The sequence below is a fragment of the Sparus aurata genome, chromosome 21 (genome assembly GCF_900880675.1).
Source record: "Sparus aurata chromosome 21, fSpaAur1.1, whole genome shotgun sequence".
Classification (NCBI taxonomy): domain Eukaryota; kingdom Metazoa; phylum Chordata; class Actinopteri; order Spariformes; family Sparidae; genus Sparus; species Sparus aurata.
In genome coordinates this window covers 25,456,141-25,475,180 of record NC_044207.1, presented here as the reverse complement: position 1 = coordinate 25,475,180, position 19,040 = coordinate 25,456,141, and the positions used below count along the sequence as shown (strand labels likewise).

Sequence of the window (19,040 nt, the reverse complement as noted above, 5' to 3'; positions counted from 1 at the left end):
CACACAATGCTCCGCACAAAATCACACCACAATGAGAACCTAACAACAATCGTGTTGAATAACACCCAGGTATTGTGTTCGGTTATGAAACCCATTTCTCCCATTGTCTCTGGCAGAAAACAATTGAAATCTAGGTCAGTGGGGTACGCAAGAGAGAAGAGGTTCCCAACATTTCCACACAGACAGACACTTGAACCCCATGACAATAGTCAAGCAGAAGCAGCTCGTCTGCACAGGCCTGTATTGGGTCATTGTTAGACACGTTGTTAATTAGATCTATTATGACCTCAACAATCACATTAACTGCCATTAAATGCACATTAACCACCAACTGTTCAATAATGAAATATCCACTTTCCCTAAATTAAGTGATAATGACGATGTGGTTGATAACATTTATAATAATTAGAACAATGGTATTAATTTATCTACACAGGTCTTTTGTCTTGTCATACAATGTCATATTCTTATGGAATTAAATCACTCAGGAAATGCAGTGGCAGGTAGCATGAAATAAGGTTAGATTTTAGAACTGAATTAAATCCAAATATGCTGTTGGAGTTTGGTTTGTTGATGTTTATTTATGAGCAAACAGAAGGGTGGGCTCCCGACCCAGAATGATGCTCAGTGACTGTCTGTTTCTGTGACCTTTGAAAACCTGCACATTATCCTCAAACTGGCAACATGACTTTGTCTGGTATACTCTGCTTAACATGTACAGGTGGATATACCTTACCTACAGGATGGGAGGCCAGGCTATAATGTGTCTCTCAGCGTGCTGTAGCATGGTTGAACAGGCCTCTTTGCACTGGTTCACTCTGTCGTCGTGCTGGTGGTTAAGACAAGGCTGCACACCCTTTGCATCTAAACCGGCAATGAAAAGAAACAGCATAAGCCATCCATTTGTTCAGTCTTTGATTTTGCATTTGTAAGTTGGGGGTATAAAAGCAAAAATTAGAAGAATTTGTGTGAAAGTGTGAACTGAAGCTTAGTGCTGCATAGTTTCAAGAAACTGAAACAAGTCCAGTTGCCTATGATAAAGCATTTAGAATTCTCATTAAAGTTAAAAATACAACTTGTGTGTTAATCAGACAGTACCCAAAATACATTACATGCCATTATTATGTGCAGTTCTAGACTGACAGTCAAGTTGGCAATGAGATGTCTTTGAAAGCTGCAAATGACAGAAACATTTGGTAATTCTGGTCTAACAGAGGTAACTGCAGATGGTTAGCACAGTAGATGAGTGGATGAAGATCACCATCACTTAAATATAGCCTTTGTTTGGACAAACAGACTGGCAGATAAAGAGGTGATTCCAGTCCACGACTGACTTGAGAAGACTGACATCTAGTGTCACAATACTGGAACTTCTACAGTCTGATAGAGACATCCTCTGCATCATGTGAGGTGGCATTACAAGCTCTTGGATGAATGGATGGTTTTATAGCCATAGGATCATTTGGCAAGCATCATAATTAGGGCTGCACCTAATGATGATTATTATTATTTTTCTAATAGATTGAGCTAACTATTTTTTGTATTACTTGATTTACCCAAAGTAACATTTTAAAACTTTTCTTTTACATTTCAGTATTTCATTTGATAATCTTCCTTCATCAACAAAGTATATACTGCAGGGCATAATTCCCCAACAAAAAAAAATGTCCAGTTTTAGCTAGTTTTAACTGGTAATCCCGGTTTGGGTGGGGGAGCGCCACAAATTTTCGGTGTAGCCTTAAGTTTCACTTTCACTTCAGTTCTTGTCCCCCAGTTTAAAACCCAGCAATGATCTGCCTCATCCTGGTTAAATCAGTCCATGAGGATAAACAATCACTAGTATGTCCAGCATGCCAGTAGCACAACAACAATGCAGCTTCTCTTTTGGCAAACTAATCAGCGGGGGTTCCCAACACATCACACACACGAACCATGGAGTGACATTCCCACACGCTGCACCAACCTGCACGGTTCACGCACGGTCGATGGGATGTGAATCAAACTGCTCAAAGATGCTTTTGCATCAAGTGCTGGAACGTAGCGGTAGTGATGCTTACCTCCTCCCGTTTGATGCACCTGACATAAATTACTCAGGTAAAGTGAGCCCCTGTCTGAGGGTAAATAGAGTAAGCATGGTCCGAGAGAAAAGAGAAGGTCCTAAAAGATACATATAGCCTATGTGTTGTGCATGTGTTCTTTATGAAGATTGAACATTTTCCTCATGTTTAATCAGGTAATCAAGTTTTATTTTACCAATCATTTATCAGACAAATCCAAGTGATTGTTTACTCTGATCTTCCCGTTAATGGTTTTAAACCCAATTATTCCCACTGTACCCCTTTGTTGAAATTTCCCAATAATTGTTTTGTTGGTTGTAAATAGTTGTCATGGTCAGTAACACCACATACAGTATCATCTCCTATCATGCATGAAACCCAGAAATATTGTACTTGAATTTGAAGGGTAAAATGTTCAATTTCCGGAAATGTTCCTCCAGAAAGTGTTCACGAGAATGTTTCGGTCGTTTGGAGTCCACTGGTACCTGTTTGTAGTGACACTTTTACATAAAACATAGATTAACATTAATAAGTAATTTATTTACGTTCATATCCAATTAAGCCTACTGTTAATTACTCGCAGACCTTTTAAACATCAGGTAGCTATGTGAACCAGAGACAGCATTAAAAAGACGAACTGTACAACTAGAGGTAAGACTTATTTTATTAGTTCAATATCATTGGAGGTATTATTTAAAATAGTGAAGAGTGTGATTGAGTTGAATGTGAATGAACAGGGATGGAAAATGTCTATCGGGTTAACAGGAAAAAATGATAATGTAGCCATGAGTGCACAGTTAGATGATTTACTATGACAGAAGAGGAAAATGAAAATGGCCACATGGAGGCAGTATGGGAGCAGACTGGATACTCACAGTGTCTCACACAGGCTCCCATAAGAAGAGAGGTGAGTATTGATACAGTTGTCATCTTACCCATAAAAAAATATAATAGTTTGACATGTTAAGGCTTTTCTGGGTTTTGACTTGCATTATTTAGTAAGTAATTCAAAGTTCACAAATTATGTTGTAAATGTTTCCCACTTTAAATATCAAACATTTGCTCTCTATCTTTCTGTGTTTAACTGAGGCAACAAATAAAGATATTTGTATTGATTATCCATTGAACCAGTCAAATAGATCTGTTACCTCATGTCAAACATAGAGGCCAATTGAAATTAATGCCATCTTTATCTTGCAGCACGCTACAATCAAGGCAATGGGCACTTCCACCTTAAAAAACTAAGTTCAAGATTCAAGAGGGTTTATTGTCATTCCAGCCATATACTCAGTACACAGTGTAATTAAATCGACTTTCCCAAGAAGCTTCAGAGCAAACAAACAACAACAACATAGAACAACAACCACAATACCAAATGCTACATGTAACTACTAAGAATGGTGCAAAAATACTTTATAAAGTGACTGTGTATAAGTGACGGTTAAATGGAATATGAGAATGACATATTATGGATTACTCAACTTCAATTTCATGTTCATTGTTTAGAAGAAAAGTGATTTCTCCTCTCAGTGCTCATTGTAAACACAGCAGTAAATCTGGCCGATCAGTGATGATCACCTGAGAAAAAAAACTGTGGATTTTGCATATAAACTTCAAACTGTTCATGATGAAATGTTGTCATAACATATGAAGAAATTGATAACATACTAAAGTACATTTTGACTTTGATTAGGATAGCTATTTATTATATTTCAAAATACAGTATGAAGAAACAAATGAAATCAAGACCCAACTAAAAAAGTCATGGTTATGTCTTATTCTTACTTGCTTGCCTCTCCATATGTTGTCATTATTTTCTTTTCAAAATGAAGCTTTACTGTTTTGTTTTTTTAAGTCTGTAGCATTGGACCCATTAAAATGGAGAATAGAAGACAAAAAGCTGCAGCTCCTTTGGTCTCACCTACCCACGCCTGCTGCTGCTGCTGCTGCTGACTGACTGACCTGTTGGAAGAGGCAGAACACATCACCACCCCTCCTCTCTCTGGCCGAGCCATTAGCCATGAATTATGGTGCTGCTACCATCACAGCCAATTGTCTGGATGAAAAGCAGGCTCTGCTTCACTTACCGTTGTGCGATAGCTTGTGCCTGCACGGCAGGTTCAGGATCATAGTTTCTGATCAGCTCTGTGGCTCAGGTCAGAGCAGGTAAGCAGATGACATTTCACTTAACAGGAAATGTGGGTTAGTGCAAAGCTGCCGCCTGGTGATTGATCACAGCAGTGACATTTCCAGGTCTTCTGAAAGAACGTTTTACAGTCGTATATTCTGATCAGCCAATACTGAAAATACATTTTATGCAGTTGATCAGGATTTTGGTTTGATGTGTCATTGTAGGCTAAACAAGCAATAATCTGTCAATATATACTGTTGATCAAATTCATCCCATTGAACTGTTTTGTAATATTGTACCAATGAATATATGGCTCTTCTTTCCTTATAGGGAAACTGCTGGATTTGTGGAGAGAGAGAAAGACGGAGAGAGGTAGACAGAGAGAGAGAGGGGGAGAGAGAGAGAGAGAGAGAGAGGAGCAGTATCTGTTACCAGGAAAACTCCTGACCGCTGTATCACTGGGAAACCCGCGAGCAGATGTGATGCAGATACTGGACACGGAGGCAAATTATCAGACACTGCACTGAACAGTACAGTAAGTGCTCCTGGGTGATTATTTTGCTTGTTATCTGAAGCTTGTAACTGACACAGGGGGGACTGCAGTATTGAGCTAACTCTTGGCCAGCTGTGCTACTGCAAACACCCAGACGGAATCATTAAACCTCGTAAAGGGAAATGCAGAGTTTGCACTCAGCAAGGTTTGGACGCACTTTTAAAGCTTCATTCAACAGCTGCTAGAGCGACTCATGAGCAACTCGCCAAAACGTGTCACAAAAATGTTGTTGTGTTTTCAGTAAATATCTGTGTTTGAGTTTCAGTCAGCAATTTGAAAGGTTAACATGCACGTGCGTACTTTTTTTTAATCATTAATTTCAGTTCTTTATGTTGATATGCTTTAATAAAAAAGCACACACACACACACACACGACCAACTCGAAATGTGTAAAGAAGTCATTATCTATCTTTTTCCTCAGTGATACAGCTGAACAGTCAGTCTGACAGGTTTGTTCCTCAGTTCTGCCACAGTTCTGAGTCTTCACAGGGGTCCAGTGTTGTACTTTTCCTTTTTGCCCGCTGCTACTTTAACAAACCAGGCATTTATTTGCCTGTAACGAGCCGAGCGCACAGTAGCCAGATGGAGGCTGTTGATCTTGTTAGAAACGTAGATGTGAAAAGACCATTACCAGGACCACAGTAAACATTACACGCGCACACACTTGCCTGCATGTGTGCATACGCAAACACACGTGCATACAGACACACACACACACACGCACACGCACGCACGCACACACACACACACACACACACACACACACACACACACACACACACACGCACGCACACACACACACACACACCCACAGGCTTGGGCAGTCTACCATTCACTCAGCTGTAATCTGCACGCTGGTCTCTGCACCTGCTGCACTTTATTATTAAGTAGTCAGTCATGAAGAATTATTGCGTTGGACCAGGGTTACATAAAAGACCACGCTGAAGGAAATCAGGATTAGTTGGTTGTTTGTTTCTAAGTTTCAGAAGAGTAGAGTCTACCACTCTTACCATCCATCATCTTGCTGTGGTAGAGCAGTAGTGGTAAGTTTGTGTGGATTTGCATACAGGTTGGCTACTGATTGCATATGTTAGGCATGATGCACAGTGTATTTAGTGCCTGACCTGCAATGTTAATGATTGACCGGGACTCTTACACTCAAACTATCACATTTGGTTGCTAAGAGCCTGAGGAGAGGAGGTAGCTTGGTTACATGCTCAGGAGCTGATGAATAGATATCTGGCAGCGAGACTTTTAAAATTAAAATGTGAAACCAACTGGCATCTTAGATGCTTTTAATCAACTCAGGACAAATCAGGTCTGATTTACAAAGATTACCGAGATTGGGCTGTGAATGGAAAATGAGAGAATTAAAATGCACACTCACAGGTTTGGCTTTTCCTGTCTGCTCAGGCTATTTCACTGGTCTCTGCACCTGTCTTCTCATGCAACCAGCAGAGTAGAGGCTTGCCTGCCGCCCTGGAACGATGGTGGGACTGAGAAACTGCTCCACATGGGAACCTTTGCTGCTCAAGGCCTCCTGCATCAAGTCCTGTGCCAACGGCTGCTCCCTGGGCATCACCGCGCACCTTACTTATGCTAATGCTGACACAGAGTCTGTGGAAGGTGAGTAGAGTGATGCTAAACTCTTAAAACACTAATTATGTTTGCTAGAAAGCTTTCTTTACTTTAAATGACGACCAAGTGATTCTCATGCAGCTCAGTATTATCTGATATGAAGTCATGTTTGCTGGCGAAAGGGTTTTAGAGTTTGTTGGTAACAGATTAAACTTTTGTGTAAAAATGTTTAGTGAAGCAGTGTGTGGTATCGTCTTTTCTCAAGACTAAAGTTATACTTTCCTACGCACCTGCATCGAGTTAGTCAGATGTACATATATCTCTTTTGAAAAAAAAACTAAAAAAAAACTCCCAAATGAAATACAAGCAGCTAAGCATTTGAACATTTTTGCTCAAAACTGCCATGCCAGCATGTTTTCCCCAGTTAATATATTTGTTTCACAAATTTGTCCACAGCGACAAAGTAAAACTGGGAATTTATTTTGAGCTCACAAATATCTTTTGTGCTTTAAAATATATTATATGTTTCTAAAATGAAGCAAAATGCTGAAATAGTTGTTTTGTGCTTCTTTTTTTTGTTTTCTTTTTTCTGTCTTCTAGGTGTGTTCGTGTACCCTCTCGGGGAAAAGGAGGTTGTGGTGGGCTTTGAGGCTGTGATCGCAGGCCGGTTGGTCGGGGTCCAGATCCAGAACCGAGGGAAGCTGAAGGACTGCTGTTTGGACTGCTGCCCTGGATCTGGTCTCGAAGGCCACTGTGGGAGTGGGCAGGACTGGGGCTGCTGTGGGAGCTCCAGCCTCGACATGCAATGCACCAACGGTGAGGAGGAAAGATGGAGGAATGCTCCAAAGGGGAAAAAAAAAAAGCCTATGTAGTTGCCTGATATGATTTAAAAAGCCTCAACAAGTAAGAAATTAGATTTGCTTTCATGCACGCTCACATAAACCATGTTTATAGGGCTATCCATTGAGACACTGAGCAGAAATCAAGCTAATTCATTCATAGATACCGCTAGTGGGCATCAGCCATTGGTTCTCTGCTCTGCAGCTTTACAAACCTCGACATGATGAGTAATACGAGTAAGAATAGATGTATGACTATCTTTCCAAAATGCTCATGATGGAGGAAACACTCAGGAAATTAAAACTGATGAGACTTCCTATATTTTGCTTGTAGATAAACATTGCAATTTGTGCTATAATATGGTGGAACTGCACATCATTTAAACCACTGTTTGAACTGCTGCAGACTGGTGTCTACTGCTGTAACGATCTTGTGTCTGTATAAACACAAGTGTAGCCACAGTGAGGCCCCCCCCTCTGTCCTGCTTCAGCCCCACTGGAGGATGGAAAGGACAGACGAGGAGGGCAAATAGATTTTTGGCTGTCTGCCTAATGGTGAAATGGCATTCACTTAGTACAAACATATATCAACTCGAAGTGCATAATATTGTTGGAAGCGGTGCCACAGTATCATGTACGTGGAGTAAGTTATCTAATAACACCAACACCCCTCAGATTTAAGTGAGTCTAATGCAGCTTTAGATTATTTTGATTACAAGGCATGAAGGATTTTATATTTGGGACCGTACTTAAATGACCAGGGGTCGGAAAAAGAGGAGGGTTATGTTTGTGACCCACCCCAATGATCTTCAGACATCTTCATCTCTTGTGTCTGTTTCAACTGTTTCATGATGGAACCGCTTTGTTTGTGCTTCAGGACATCTCATTCTGGATGAGGACCTTGAAAGGACCACCTTCATTATTGGCACAGGCCTCATCGGTCCCATGGATATCGTTTCCGTCGTCATAAGCACCACGCTCGAGCTCCCCACGTTAGAGAACGGAGCGATCCGCATCGTCTACCCTGCGCTGCTCACCCCGATCGTGACCGGCCAGATGACTTCAAGCAAGAGTGAAAACGGAGGGAAATCTGAAGAAAATGCGTATTTATGACTCGAAAAACTGTTTTACCACAGTTGTAGATTTCAGTAGATTAGGACATTGAAGACTGACTGCTGCTTATTGTTCCCCTCCTTCAGACCAACCAGCTGTTTCCGTACCACCACAGGAAAACAGGACCGGGCCCTGGACTCTGAGCAGCAGTGTGCCCACGCCATCTTCACCAGTCCAGCTGCCAACCTGGCACCTTATGAACTCAATTTCCAGCTGCTGGTCAGAGGGGCCTGCCTGCTGGCCGGTACTGCCTTCCCTACTCAAATATCTTTGATTCAGTGGGTCTTGACTACAGTCATTGTGAAATACTGGAACAGGGCAATCTCATTACGACATCAAACGAATAGGCCTGAATCCAAACACAGCCAGAACACAAAACCCTAATCTCCTCCACTGGTGTGTGCTGTGGAAATGGAAAACTCTACCCAAATTGTAAGATGCATGACTGGTGAGACACCACTGGTGAATAGGCAACATGTTTTAGGTTAAAGATATCGCCATGAAACCTCCATAGCTGGTTGCTTTTGTAATGAAAATCATTTTTTTGTATTACAAGTTTTCAGAAATGTTGCGTTCAAATATGCAAATGATGCATTATGCAATTAAATATGCACACTTTTACAACATATCCGTTACAGGAATCTGTACATTGATAAAGTCAGGTTTAAAACTTGTGTTTGATATTGTTGAGATATCAGAGTCAAAGGTTTTTACAGAAGGAATTTTGAACATCTCTTTTCTTACGACTAAGGAATAAACTAAAGTTTGGTGTCTGCGAGAGCTCTGTCGCAAAAACTCATACCTTGTTTCGACACTTTGGGTGAATAGGGGTAAAATTGTAAACTAAATATCTGATATTTAGATCTGATCTGATATATGATGTAAAATAAATGATTAAATATACTTTTTGGATGTTTGGATGTTTGAAAGAAGGCAAAAGAGAAGAAACAGCCCAAATGTTCAAAATGAACCAGTGCACGAACTAAACTGATTGTCAACATGGACTTGTAGGCCTGGAGAGCCCCACTCACGCTCTGAGGGCGGATGCAGACCCCAGTGCCCAAAGCGCCTCAGCAACCTACATCACGTTGGCGCAGGAGCATCCATACGACAGACACATAGAGATCATCCTGCACCTCAGCGGTGAGCAATTAAAGAAAACCTCCCTGTTATCTTTTTCTTCCTTGTTGTCTGATAGTTTGGGTATGACTTTAGCGAACTCTTCCACAGAACCTCACAGCCCGTTGGTCATATTAGAGAGAGGCCGGCTCTCGTTCGGTCAGTACGAACAGCAGATCAGCGCCCGCCGGGATTTCATCCGCTGCAGTCGCAAAGACTCAGAGCCTGAGAGGAAGGTTGGCAGTTACTCGCACTCTCTTTATCTGCCTTTGATATCTCACACGTGCCCAAAGCTGACATGCTGACGTTCCACTCCACAGCTGGAGTTTGTGAGGAAGCGATACCACAAGGACATCCTGAACAGCCCCGTCCTGATGCTCAACTTCTGTCCCGACTTGTTTCGTGAACCTCTGGAGCTGCACAAAGCCACGAGAGAGCTGCTCTTCCTCGTGGATCGAAGTGGCAGCATGAGTGGCACCAACATCAGTCGCGTAAAGGTGGGATGGATAAAAACAACCATTGGACAGCAGTTTTTAGATTTAGGTGCATGCATTGAAAAGACCCCATCCTGTCTATTACTTTTTGTTTTTCCCACAGGAAGCCATGGTGGTGGCGCTGAAGAGTCTCCCTTCCGGCACCATGCTCAACATCGTCGGCTTCGGCACGACCATCAAGCCCCTGTTCACCTCCAGCAAGCTCTGCACTGACGTTAGCCTCACACAATTACACGATTAGAGAAAAATCACGTCTTGTTTATAAGATTTCCTGCTAAACAAATTACGTTATTCCCCATTACATATGAAAAACGAAAAACACATGGAGCATTCGGATCGTGTTTCCCGAAAGCAGATGTTTTCAGCCGCGGCGGACTGTCTGTCCTGCTCTCTAATCAGGCGATAGGTCAGTTCCTTGGGTTGCCTTAGTAGCAGAGTATCGGGTTTTATCCAGACCAGGAGCTGCGAGGACAAACAGTCTTTGCACATACTCCTGACCATATGGTGACCTGTCATGCATTTTCACTAAGGCAAGAGATGTCCCTCCATCTCCTCTCCTGTCAGGCATGTTTGTCCACGGTGTGATTCGAGGCGGCTTTAAAGCAGGTGCTAACGTGTGCGTGTTTGCTCTCGCTTTATTAGAGACGCACTGATTCAATTCTCTGCTGCGCTCACGGGGTAATTGGGCCATCTGATATCAAACAGTGGATTCATCTTGACAACATAGGTGTATGTTTGCACAGGCGACGTCACGCAGTCGGACAGGTGTTGTTGTTTCGACGCTCGCCTCTCCCACCTTCACTGTGGATCTGATAGCATCTCTGCTGCGCTGTTCCTCAGGTCACTCTGACGCAGGCGTACGAGTACGTCCAGAGGATGAGAGCTGACATGCGAGGCACCAACCTGCTGGGGGCGCTGTCCTGGGTGTACCAGCAGCCCATGCAGCGTTCGTACCCTCGGCAGGTCTTCATCGTCACGGATGGATCCATCAGCAATGTGGCCAAAGTGCTGGAGCTGGTCCGCAGAAACACATGTGCTGGCAGGTACACTGCAAAAAAAATATTGTAGTCTTATTGCACATAATACAAGACACAATTACCAGCTGCAGGAAATAATATGTTAGGAACTTGTTTTTAGGCTTCATTCTTATGATTGGCTTTTAGCTTATTTTTGAAGTGACCTTTTTTTTCCAGTGTAATGAGCTAAAACTAAACCACTGATTTAAAATTTAACCTGTATAAATCATGTGTGAAGAATGACACAGATACATATCCAATATGAGGCAAAAACACATACACATTTTTGGTTGAACTGTTCCTTTACAAAGACTTTAAAGAGACAATCCAGCCAATAGTTTAAAAAATTCAATTCTTCTCTGCTCGTCTCCACGCTGATGGAAAGTCTGGCAAAGTTTTGTCGTCCACAAAACATTTCTGGGGCTTCACAGAAAAACATCATTGCAGCATTCTCCTAAACAACTGAAGAAGATAGGGAGTTAAAATTGAAAAAAACAACACACAAAAAAAAATCTAAGCTCCATAAAGCTCATCAAGCGTAACCCAAGTCTCTCAAAGCCCCAAATTGACTCATAAACATGTCATTTACAGCTTTTTTAAGAGCTGAAATCTTGGTGTTCGCTGTCTGAAGTGGGTGCAAGACCTCGACCGCACGTAGAGGTTGAATGTAAAGCCTTTCCAGATCAATTTGGGATCATGGGGATTCCGGGCACATGGATTGCGCGGCTGGAGTTGTACTTTTTCCTTACGTTTTCTTTCTTTTACATTTTAAAACAAGCCCCAATCTCCTCCAGTCTTTTAGGAGAATGCACCTGCCACACTGTGTTGCTTTAAACCTCCAGAAATGTTTTGTGGTACAACAAAAACTTCACCTGACTTTCCAGTCGGTAGATAATGACTCACAACTCATATCTTTTTGGTAAACTGTTGCTTTAAATCAAACAACTAGTTAACAAAGATTTATTCTGTGGCTGGCCTGTGATAAGACGTTAAATCAATGAGTGTGACAAGGAAGCGGAGAGGGATGGGCTGCAGCGAGCGCAGGCAGAATGTGGTGATAAATATGACGGAGACACCGTGTGAGGGAGGAAGAGAGAAAGAGGGGACAAGAGCAGACGACGGTCTTGAAGAATTGAGACCAAAGCACAGTGACCGAACGAAAGAAAGGAAAGGGTTGAAGTATTTTTGAGCCCCGCCCAGTAATCCCGTTAAGTGCTCTCCTCCGCAGTGAGAGGCACGCCCCTCCGGTTTCTTCCAGGCCCTTCAGCAACACACAATAACTCCATTTATCTCTCATTAGTATTCTCCTGTTGGAGCGACTTCCTCCACTGTATTCTGGCCGTCCCTCCACACGATGTGTACATGTTTGTTGTCTTGCCGTCTAGTTTTATGTCCTATTCAGGGAGCGCTAACAGTAGTATCTGGCCATGCGGACAGCCTTGCTGTTTTTAGAAAGAGCACTTAAAGCCCGAGCCTTTTCAATTATCCTGTCCCCTGCTCTTTTCAAACTCTCAATTAGCCAAATGGATTGTGATCCCTCAGAGTGCCCAAATAACAGCTCTGTCCAGTTGATGACTCCAAATTCCCTCTTTCCCAAGACACATGGGAGCCTCTCTGTGCCATTATAGTTTCACACAAATAGATACGTACAAGAGTCTAAGTTGTTGCAAGAGGCTGGTACTTGATTTGCTCAGATGGTCAGTGACGGTACGTATTGTATGTATGCTGCAGACAGTGCATCAAATACCACTCTGTGAAAGTAGAAAGTGAAGATAATTGTCATTTAATAATTGTGGTATCATAATTTAATTTCCTCAAGAGATGTGACATAAATTGAATGTTTCTACTGCATCACCTCTGCAGATGCTTCGGCCTGGGCCTTGGTCCCCGAGCCTGCAGGAGACTCCTGCAGGGCGTTGCCAAACTGTCAGGAGGGACCACAGAGTTCTTGGATGATGAGGAGAGACTCCAGCCCAAGGTCAGCAGCACTGCAGCACTGCCACCTCCTGGAGAAAACATGACTCGCAGGACAGTTTTAAATGAGAGATACAGTGTAAACGTAAAGCTTATAGCTGTAAAAGCTGTAAAAATCCAGCGTTAATTTTGAAATGTTGTGACCACTCTCGTCTCCCCAGCTAATCAAGTCTCTGAAAAAGGCCTTTGAACCTGTGCTGACTGACGTACGGATCGACTGGTACCTGCCGGAGAACATGGAGGCTTTTCTTTCTCCCAATGAAATCCCTCCGCTCTACCCTGGGAATCGTCTAATTGGATACTGCACCCTTTATGACATGACGAGCTTCAAAGCAAAAAAGACAGAGGTACGGTATACGTCACTACACTCTTGTAGACATAACAGTCTCAATGTATATTTGTTATATTTTGATTTTACTTCAGCTAGTTTAGTTTTTTGTTTAGTTTTAGTCACCTGAAATAACTTTGGTCTGCATAATCTAATCACACTTTTTTTTATGTTATAGTCTCAAGGACGGGGCTATAAAGGTGTACACCGTGGCTCCACTGGTTCAGTGTTTGGCCAATCGAACGATGAGCTCTCACCTCCTCCCACCTCCGAGTTGATGCCTCTGGTGACGTGTGCAGATGGCACCGACTTGGAGGAGGCGCTGAGGGAGATTTCCAGGGAGATCTCCTCCGAGTTCTCCTGTGCCAAAGTCACAGACCCTGGCACCAGCCCAGGTCGGTTGCTCATCACTGACCACCTTGCATCCAAAATCCAAGACTGAACGCCTCACGCCACAGTGGCTAACGTTTAGCTTTCATCCGCTCTAGGTGTGGAGCTCGACTGGTCCAGTGATGTGAGGAGGAGGATCCAGGAGAGCTCTTACATCCAGGAGCAGTATGTCTTAACTCGCTGCTCCCTCAGCAGTGAGCGGAGTCTCCAAACGCAGTCCCACTCGCACATACACGCCTCGTCCATCTCCGACTCTTCAGGTGGGGTCTTTCTGTCTGACCCGCACTCCTCTGGGTCAGTGCTGGAGACAGGCTCTCTGCCCCAAGGCCTTGAGAAGATGCCCCCGCCAGAACAGCGATCATCCCTGTCTCGGTGGGCGGACCCTGCATGGCAACAAAACCTCTCAGTGGAAGCCCCTGAAAATGGGTCAGAAAAGGTAATAATGATTGTATTTTTTATACACCTTTAAAAGGCGAGGTGGGAGTGATTTTACCAGATTCACCCTGAAGCAAAACCCTTTCCAGTGTTCCCGCTTGACGTGACCGAAAAAGTTTCCACCACCACCGCCACGAAAAAGTTTGACAGCAGGAAATGTTTTTCGTCTATCAATCATGAATGAATCAAAGACCACTTTTTTTTCTCTCTCTCTCTCTTCCCACTACTTTGTGACAAATTGTGACAATAGTAGTGGGAACAACCTATTGTAGAAAATGAAAGATGCCAATTTCTCCACCAACACGCTACACCAGAGCACAATAAAGCAACAAGACATGTTGTGTTTTGAGGGAGGGGTGCAACCTCTAGCTTGGTTGCTCCTACTTGACAGTCATTATTGAGGGTTGTTGAAAAAGCGTTCTGGGAAAGATTGTGCATCCGAAGCCGATGTGGCGCTTGAGCCAGGGTGAAGCACTGTACCGCGTAAAGCAGCATGAAACGTAAATACTCCAGTAAAGTACCTCAACTTTTTACCAAAGCACAGTACTTGAGTAACTACAAGCAGAACTAAACTAAAATGAAAACAAAACTATGTAACTGTGTTGCAAAGAAAGATAAAATAGCTGCTCCAATCTACTTTCGGAACTTGTGTTATTTCCTTCTTTTACGCCCAGAGTGGACGTCTGGATGGACCCGAGGATTGCCGTAGGAGACATAAAGCGCTGGCCCGTTCTACCATGGCAGCACGGAGTTTCTCGTCCCCTCAGGGCGAGCTGGAGATGCACCGCCTGAGGAGAGCTCTGGAGAGGGTCTCCTTCGACCAAACACTGGGAGGGAGGCTGGACGAAAGCGACGGAGAGACGAAGCCCCCATCGAGGGGGACGCTGTCTCGCAGGAGCCTCACCGACTCAAGTAGGTTTAAGGAGACGCAAGAGTCCTCCCTGTTTTGCCTGCAACAGATTCCTATCTCCCTCTCTTCCTCACTTTGACCCTCAGATGGGCTCCTGTTCCCCGCCTCTCCTCTGGACTGGGACAGCTTCACAGACCCAGAGTACCTCTTTAATGCTGCTCCACCTGATGATCCCCTGCCAGGGCAGTGCCGCTCGCTCATTCACGGCCTGCTGAGCGGCAGACCTGTGTCCTGGGAGGTCACTGTGGACCTGGGGCACCTCTGGACCCCCGAGGGCCAGGAGTCACCAGTGATCGAGGGGTGTGGAGGACGAGGAGGGGAAGACGGAAGAGGAGGGGAGCAGTGGGAGGAGATTATTCACCAACTGACTGCGCGCTCTGTTATAAGGGACTTTGAGAAGATGGCAGAGAAGGAGAGCGAGAGCGGACACGGTGAGGCTGATCGGTTCATCGATCGACAGTTACATCAAGTCATGGTGATTGGCAGCTGTCTTGAGTAATACTGTAATACATAGTGTCGACCCTTTACTGTGTCCTAGGTGCAGCTAAGCGATACCGCATGAAGGCGATCCAGACCAGTAAGCACTGTAACATCATTTGCATGTACACAGCTTTCACTACCACTGATAGCAACTCCAACAAAGGCCTCCCAGACAGCACGGACGTCCAAAACACAGGTGTGGCTCACTGTCGACTCACACACAGCAGTTTTACACATGAAGTTTATTTTACTTGTGGTGTTCTTTGGAATCTATTTTAAAAAGGGCATTTTCCAAAAAGAAATACATGCGATTGGACAAACCTTTCTGTCCGTCCCCGTCTATCAAGAGCTAACTTTGACTGTTCATGTCAATGAACCATTTGATGTAATAGGAGAGCGTTAACAGCAGAGCCTGTTGGTCAATCGAACTTGACGAAGTCAGTCGCGAGAAGAGCGGAAACATCTTCTCCATTGAGAACTTTGCTCTTCTTTCAGTGAAAAAACTCTCCAGCTCTGATACAACAGATACAATAGCAGCTACGCTAACCCCTCTTAAGAGCAGCCATTGTTGTTTTTTTCACTGTTTGGCACATCTAAATAACACCCATAGCTGCTGAAGCCCAGGAGGTAGAGCGGGTCGTCTAGTGATCGGAAGGTCGATGATTCGAAACCCGGCTCCTCCTAGCTGCATGTTGAAGTGTCCTTGAGCAAGATACTGATCCCCCAATTTCCTGATGAGCTGTTGGCACTTTGCATGGCAGCCTAGTGTTGTACTTGTAGCCAAGTGTTGTAAAGCAGCTTTGAGCAGTCAGTAGACTGGAAAAACGCTATAGAGATACCAGTCCATTTACTATTTAGTTCCTAATAGGACTTTGATTGTTCTGAACCACTGTTTTTTGGCCACATGCACATAGTTTGAAGCCTGGCAAGATGGATCCTTGTGCAACTTAGCGATTTTGGAAGTCCTGTCCATCCTGAAGGAATAATTGTTCCCAATTTTTGTCTGTTTTTGTGTTCTGTGTGTGTAGGGGTGCATTTGGGGAACAGGCGGATCGCCCAGTCGGGTAGTCGCAGACAGAGGGCCTATTCTGTCGGTTTGGGCAGACGACGCACCAGCAGAGACAGCGAAGACATCGAGGACACCTGGAACTCTACAGGTACAACAGTCTGAATGATATCCACCACCCATTTCTGCTGTCAACACTTTAGGTCATCATCAATCTTTGTATCTCTCAGACAGAGATGACACTCCCGCCTCACCCTGTAGCCTTACGTCCTGGGACTCTAGTAAGTATTGCTGTCGTCTCGATCCGTGTAAACGTTGTAGTGTCAGTGTAGTCTCGGGGGTTAGAGGCGTCTGACCAGAATGCCAGGTCAGAACTCGAAGGTGAGTCTGTGTGGGTAGAGAGCTGCTCTCCTGCGGCTTGATTATAAACATCAGAAACCCCTGAGGTGGTTCTTAAAGGATCAATTCACACAAATTACACATATATCCACTTTTTCTCACTTATTAACCAAGGTGGTGAGATGCTAAGTCCCACAAGATATCTTCCTCTCCCCCCCACAATTCTTTATTTTTCCATGGATAGAACTTCAAAAGTGTTTCAAAAAACACAGCGTAGCCATTTTTAAAGGGAGTATTTCTCTGTCATGTTAAGGGTGAATTGAGCCTTTAAACACAGCCAGAGAACGTCGCTTCATCACCGTGCTGGTGAAACTAAATCACTGTTTATTATTCCACACCGCTGTCTCAGGTCTAGGGGGCAGTGCGACAGCCCCGGTGATAGCAGGCACCCCGTGCACTCGTTCACAGCGATCGATCGAGAGCAAGTCAATGGAGAGCTTCTTCGGCACCAGGTTAGACTATTAAGTGAAAGTATTATGCTTGTTAGTGTGGCATTACGTGCATGTCAATCAGTCCCCAGCTGATTAGTCTTCATGCCTGTTGCTGTTTAAGCACTCTGTGTGGCAAGCTATGTTTGAGACTGATCCCTTCTACATATTATTTATGCTAGTTGTTTTCTGATTGATGAAAATTGATGACAGATATTTTGGTCTCTTTGAGAGTCTGTTATTGTTTCAAGTTGCTTTAAAACTATTGCCAAACCTCCGCTGTAGCAGTGTTAAATGACCTGTTGCTAACTAAGCCTCCTTTCTGTGTGAGGTTAATGTCCACATACACATGTATACATTTGATATATACACTCTGTTTATACTCTATATTCCAGATTTCCACTGGGCAGATTGAGGTCTTCTATTTCATCAGGAAAGCAGGTTCCTCTCAAGTCCCACTGTCTGTCTGCAGAGACTGACAAGCAACCTGAAACTGAAGCTCCAGACTACCTCCCCCTGGTGAGCTGTGTGGACACACAACATAAATACTTAACTACACAAGCGTGCAAACTCATTCATTAATTTATGTCTATATATTGTCCTGAACAGGTGCGTCTGCAGCTGGCGTCAGGAGCTTTTCTTCTGACAGAGATCTACTCTGACTGTGTCCAGATCCCTCTGGACCGCCTGAAGAGGGCATCGCCCTACAGCCTCCACCGCCGCAGCCTCAGCCCACCCTTCCGCTGCACATCTCCCAGTGCTCCATCTTTATCCACCTCTGCCAAACCTCCAGGTGCCCCCACGAGTCACCACGTCACCTTCTCCCCTTCTGCCTGCTCCCTCGCCAAACCAACCGCGCCCCCTTTCCACCACACTCCAGACGACACTCCCCTGATGCTGGAGGCAAGGCTTCGCCGGAGACACCTTTCTGACCGAGACCCTGTCACCTCACCCCCTGACCTCCCCAGCTCCGAGGAGGGCTCCCTGGAGCTATCTGTCGGCCCCTCACCGAGCCAGAGCCACGGCCAGGCTGACAGTGGTCGCGGATCAGAGACAGACGTGTGTGAAGGCTCTTCAGGAGAGCCGTCTGACCTCCAGGGGAGCAGCCAGTTAGCTCAAGAGGACCTGGAGGGCTCGAGCTGGGCCACTGCTGTGGCTCTAGCCTGGCTCGAGCACCGCTGTGCCGGCTTCTTCATGGAGTGGGAGCTGGTGGCAGCAAAGGCAGACTTCTGGCTGCGCTGTCAGGAGCTGCCTGAGGGAGTGGACCTGGCAGGGCTGAAGGGCGCCGCCAGACAGCTGTTCCTGCTGCTACGCCACTGGGACGAGAACATCAAGCTGAACATGCTGTGTTATAACCCCAATAATATGTGAGAGAGTGATCTCTGAGGAAACTGAGCCAGATCTACTGATTGTGATAGTGACTCCTGTATTTTATCATCGACTAATCCTGCAACCCAGTGCCAACTTCACTCTAATATCAAGTTGTACATGAAATATTTATATTTATGTGACAACAACACCCTTTACATGGCATTGACCAAGTGGCCTTTTACTATAAATATGCTTTATGCAATCACAAGAATGCCTTGACCATCTGAATGGGCTTTTTGTAGTCAGTATGTAGTCAGTGTAGTGTTTTCCTTTACCAAATGTATAATCACAATCAGTGAGTGCTTCAGGCTTTGTAAGATTTAATTATCAGGATGATTATTTTATAAACTGATGAGACAATTACTTTAAATGATGGAATTATTGTTGGGAAAATAAAAAAAAATTAATGGTGGAAATCA

The 19,040-nt window shown here is 44.3% G+C and overlaps 2 protein-coding genes across 8 annotated transcripts in view; one reads left to right on the top strand and one right to left on the bottom strand.

Moving 5' to 3' along the window:
- The window catches only part of prss56 (serine protease 56), a 14,741-nt gene extending 10,784 nt beyond the window's left edge, over positions 1–3,957 (bottom strand). The window contains exons 1-2 of the mRNA XM_030403171.1: positions 3,843–3,957; positions 737–864 (exon numbers count right to left, since the gene is read on the bottom strand). The gene's annotated coding sequence lies outside the window, so the exon portion shown is untranslated. The remainder of the gene's footprint in view (positions 1–736; positions 865–3,842) is intronic.
- On the top strand, positions 3,940–19,040 carry vwa5b2 (von Willebrand factor A domain containing 5B2). Of its 7 annotated transcripts, none has more exons than XM_030403166.1 (23): positions 3,940–4,223; positions 4,519–4,723; positions 6,200–6,367; positions 6,920–7,135; positions 8,036–8,261; positions 8,358–8,515; positions 9,283–9,414; positions 9,502–9,626; positions 9,711–9,887; positions 9,988–10,098; positions 10,725–10,927; positions 12,764–12,878; positions 13,036–13,221; positions 13,381–13,597; positions 13,691–14,028; positions 14,702–14,939; positions 15,024–15,368; positions 15,476–15,613; positions 16,446–16,574; positions 16,654–16,704; positions 17,172–17,274; positions 17,646–17,769; positions 17,860–19,040. In XM_030403166.1, the coding sequence occupies exons 3-23, from the start codon at positions 6,229–6,231 to the stop codon at positions 18,619–18,621; spliced, it is 4,233 nt and encodes a 1,410-aa protein (XP_030259026.1). In that variant the 5' UTR covers positions 3,940–4,223; positions 4,519–4,723; positions 6,200–6,228; the 3' UTR covers positions 18,622–19,040. The 7 variants fall into 7 exon arrangements, with proteins under 7 accessions (XP_030259026.1, XP_030259024.1, XP_030259025.1 ...); XM_030403164.1 differs by having other exon boundaries at positions 6,197–6,367; XM_030403165.1 differs by having other exon boundaries at positions 6,155–6,367.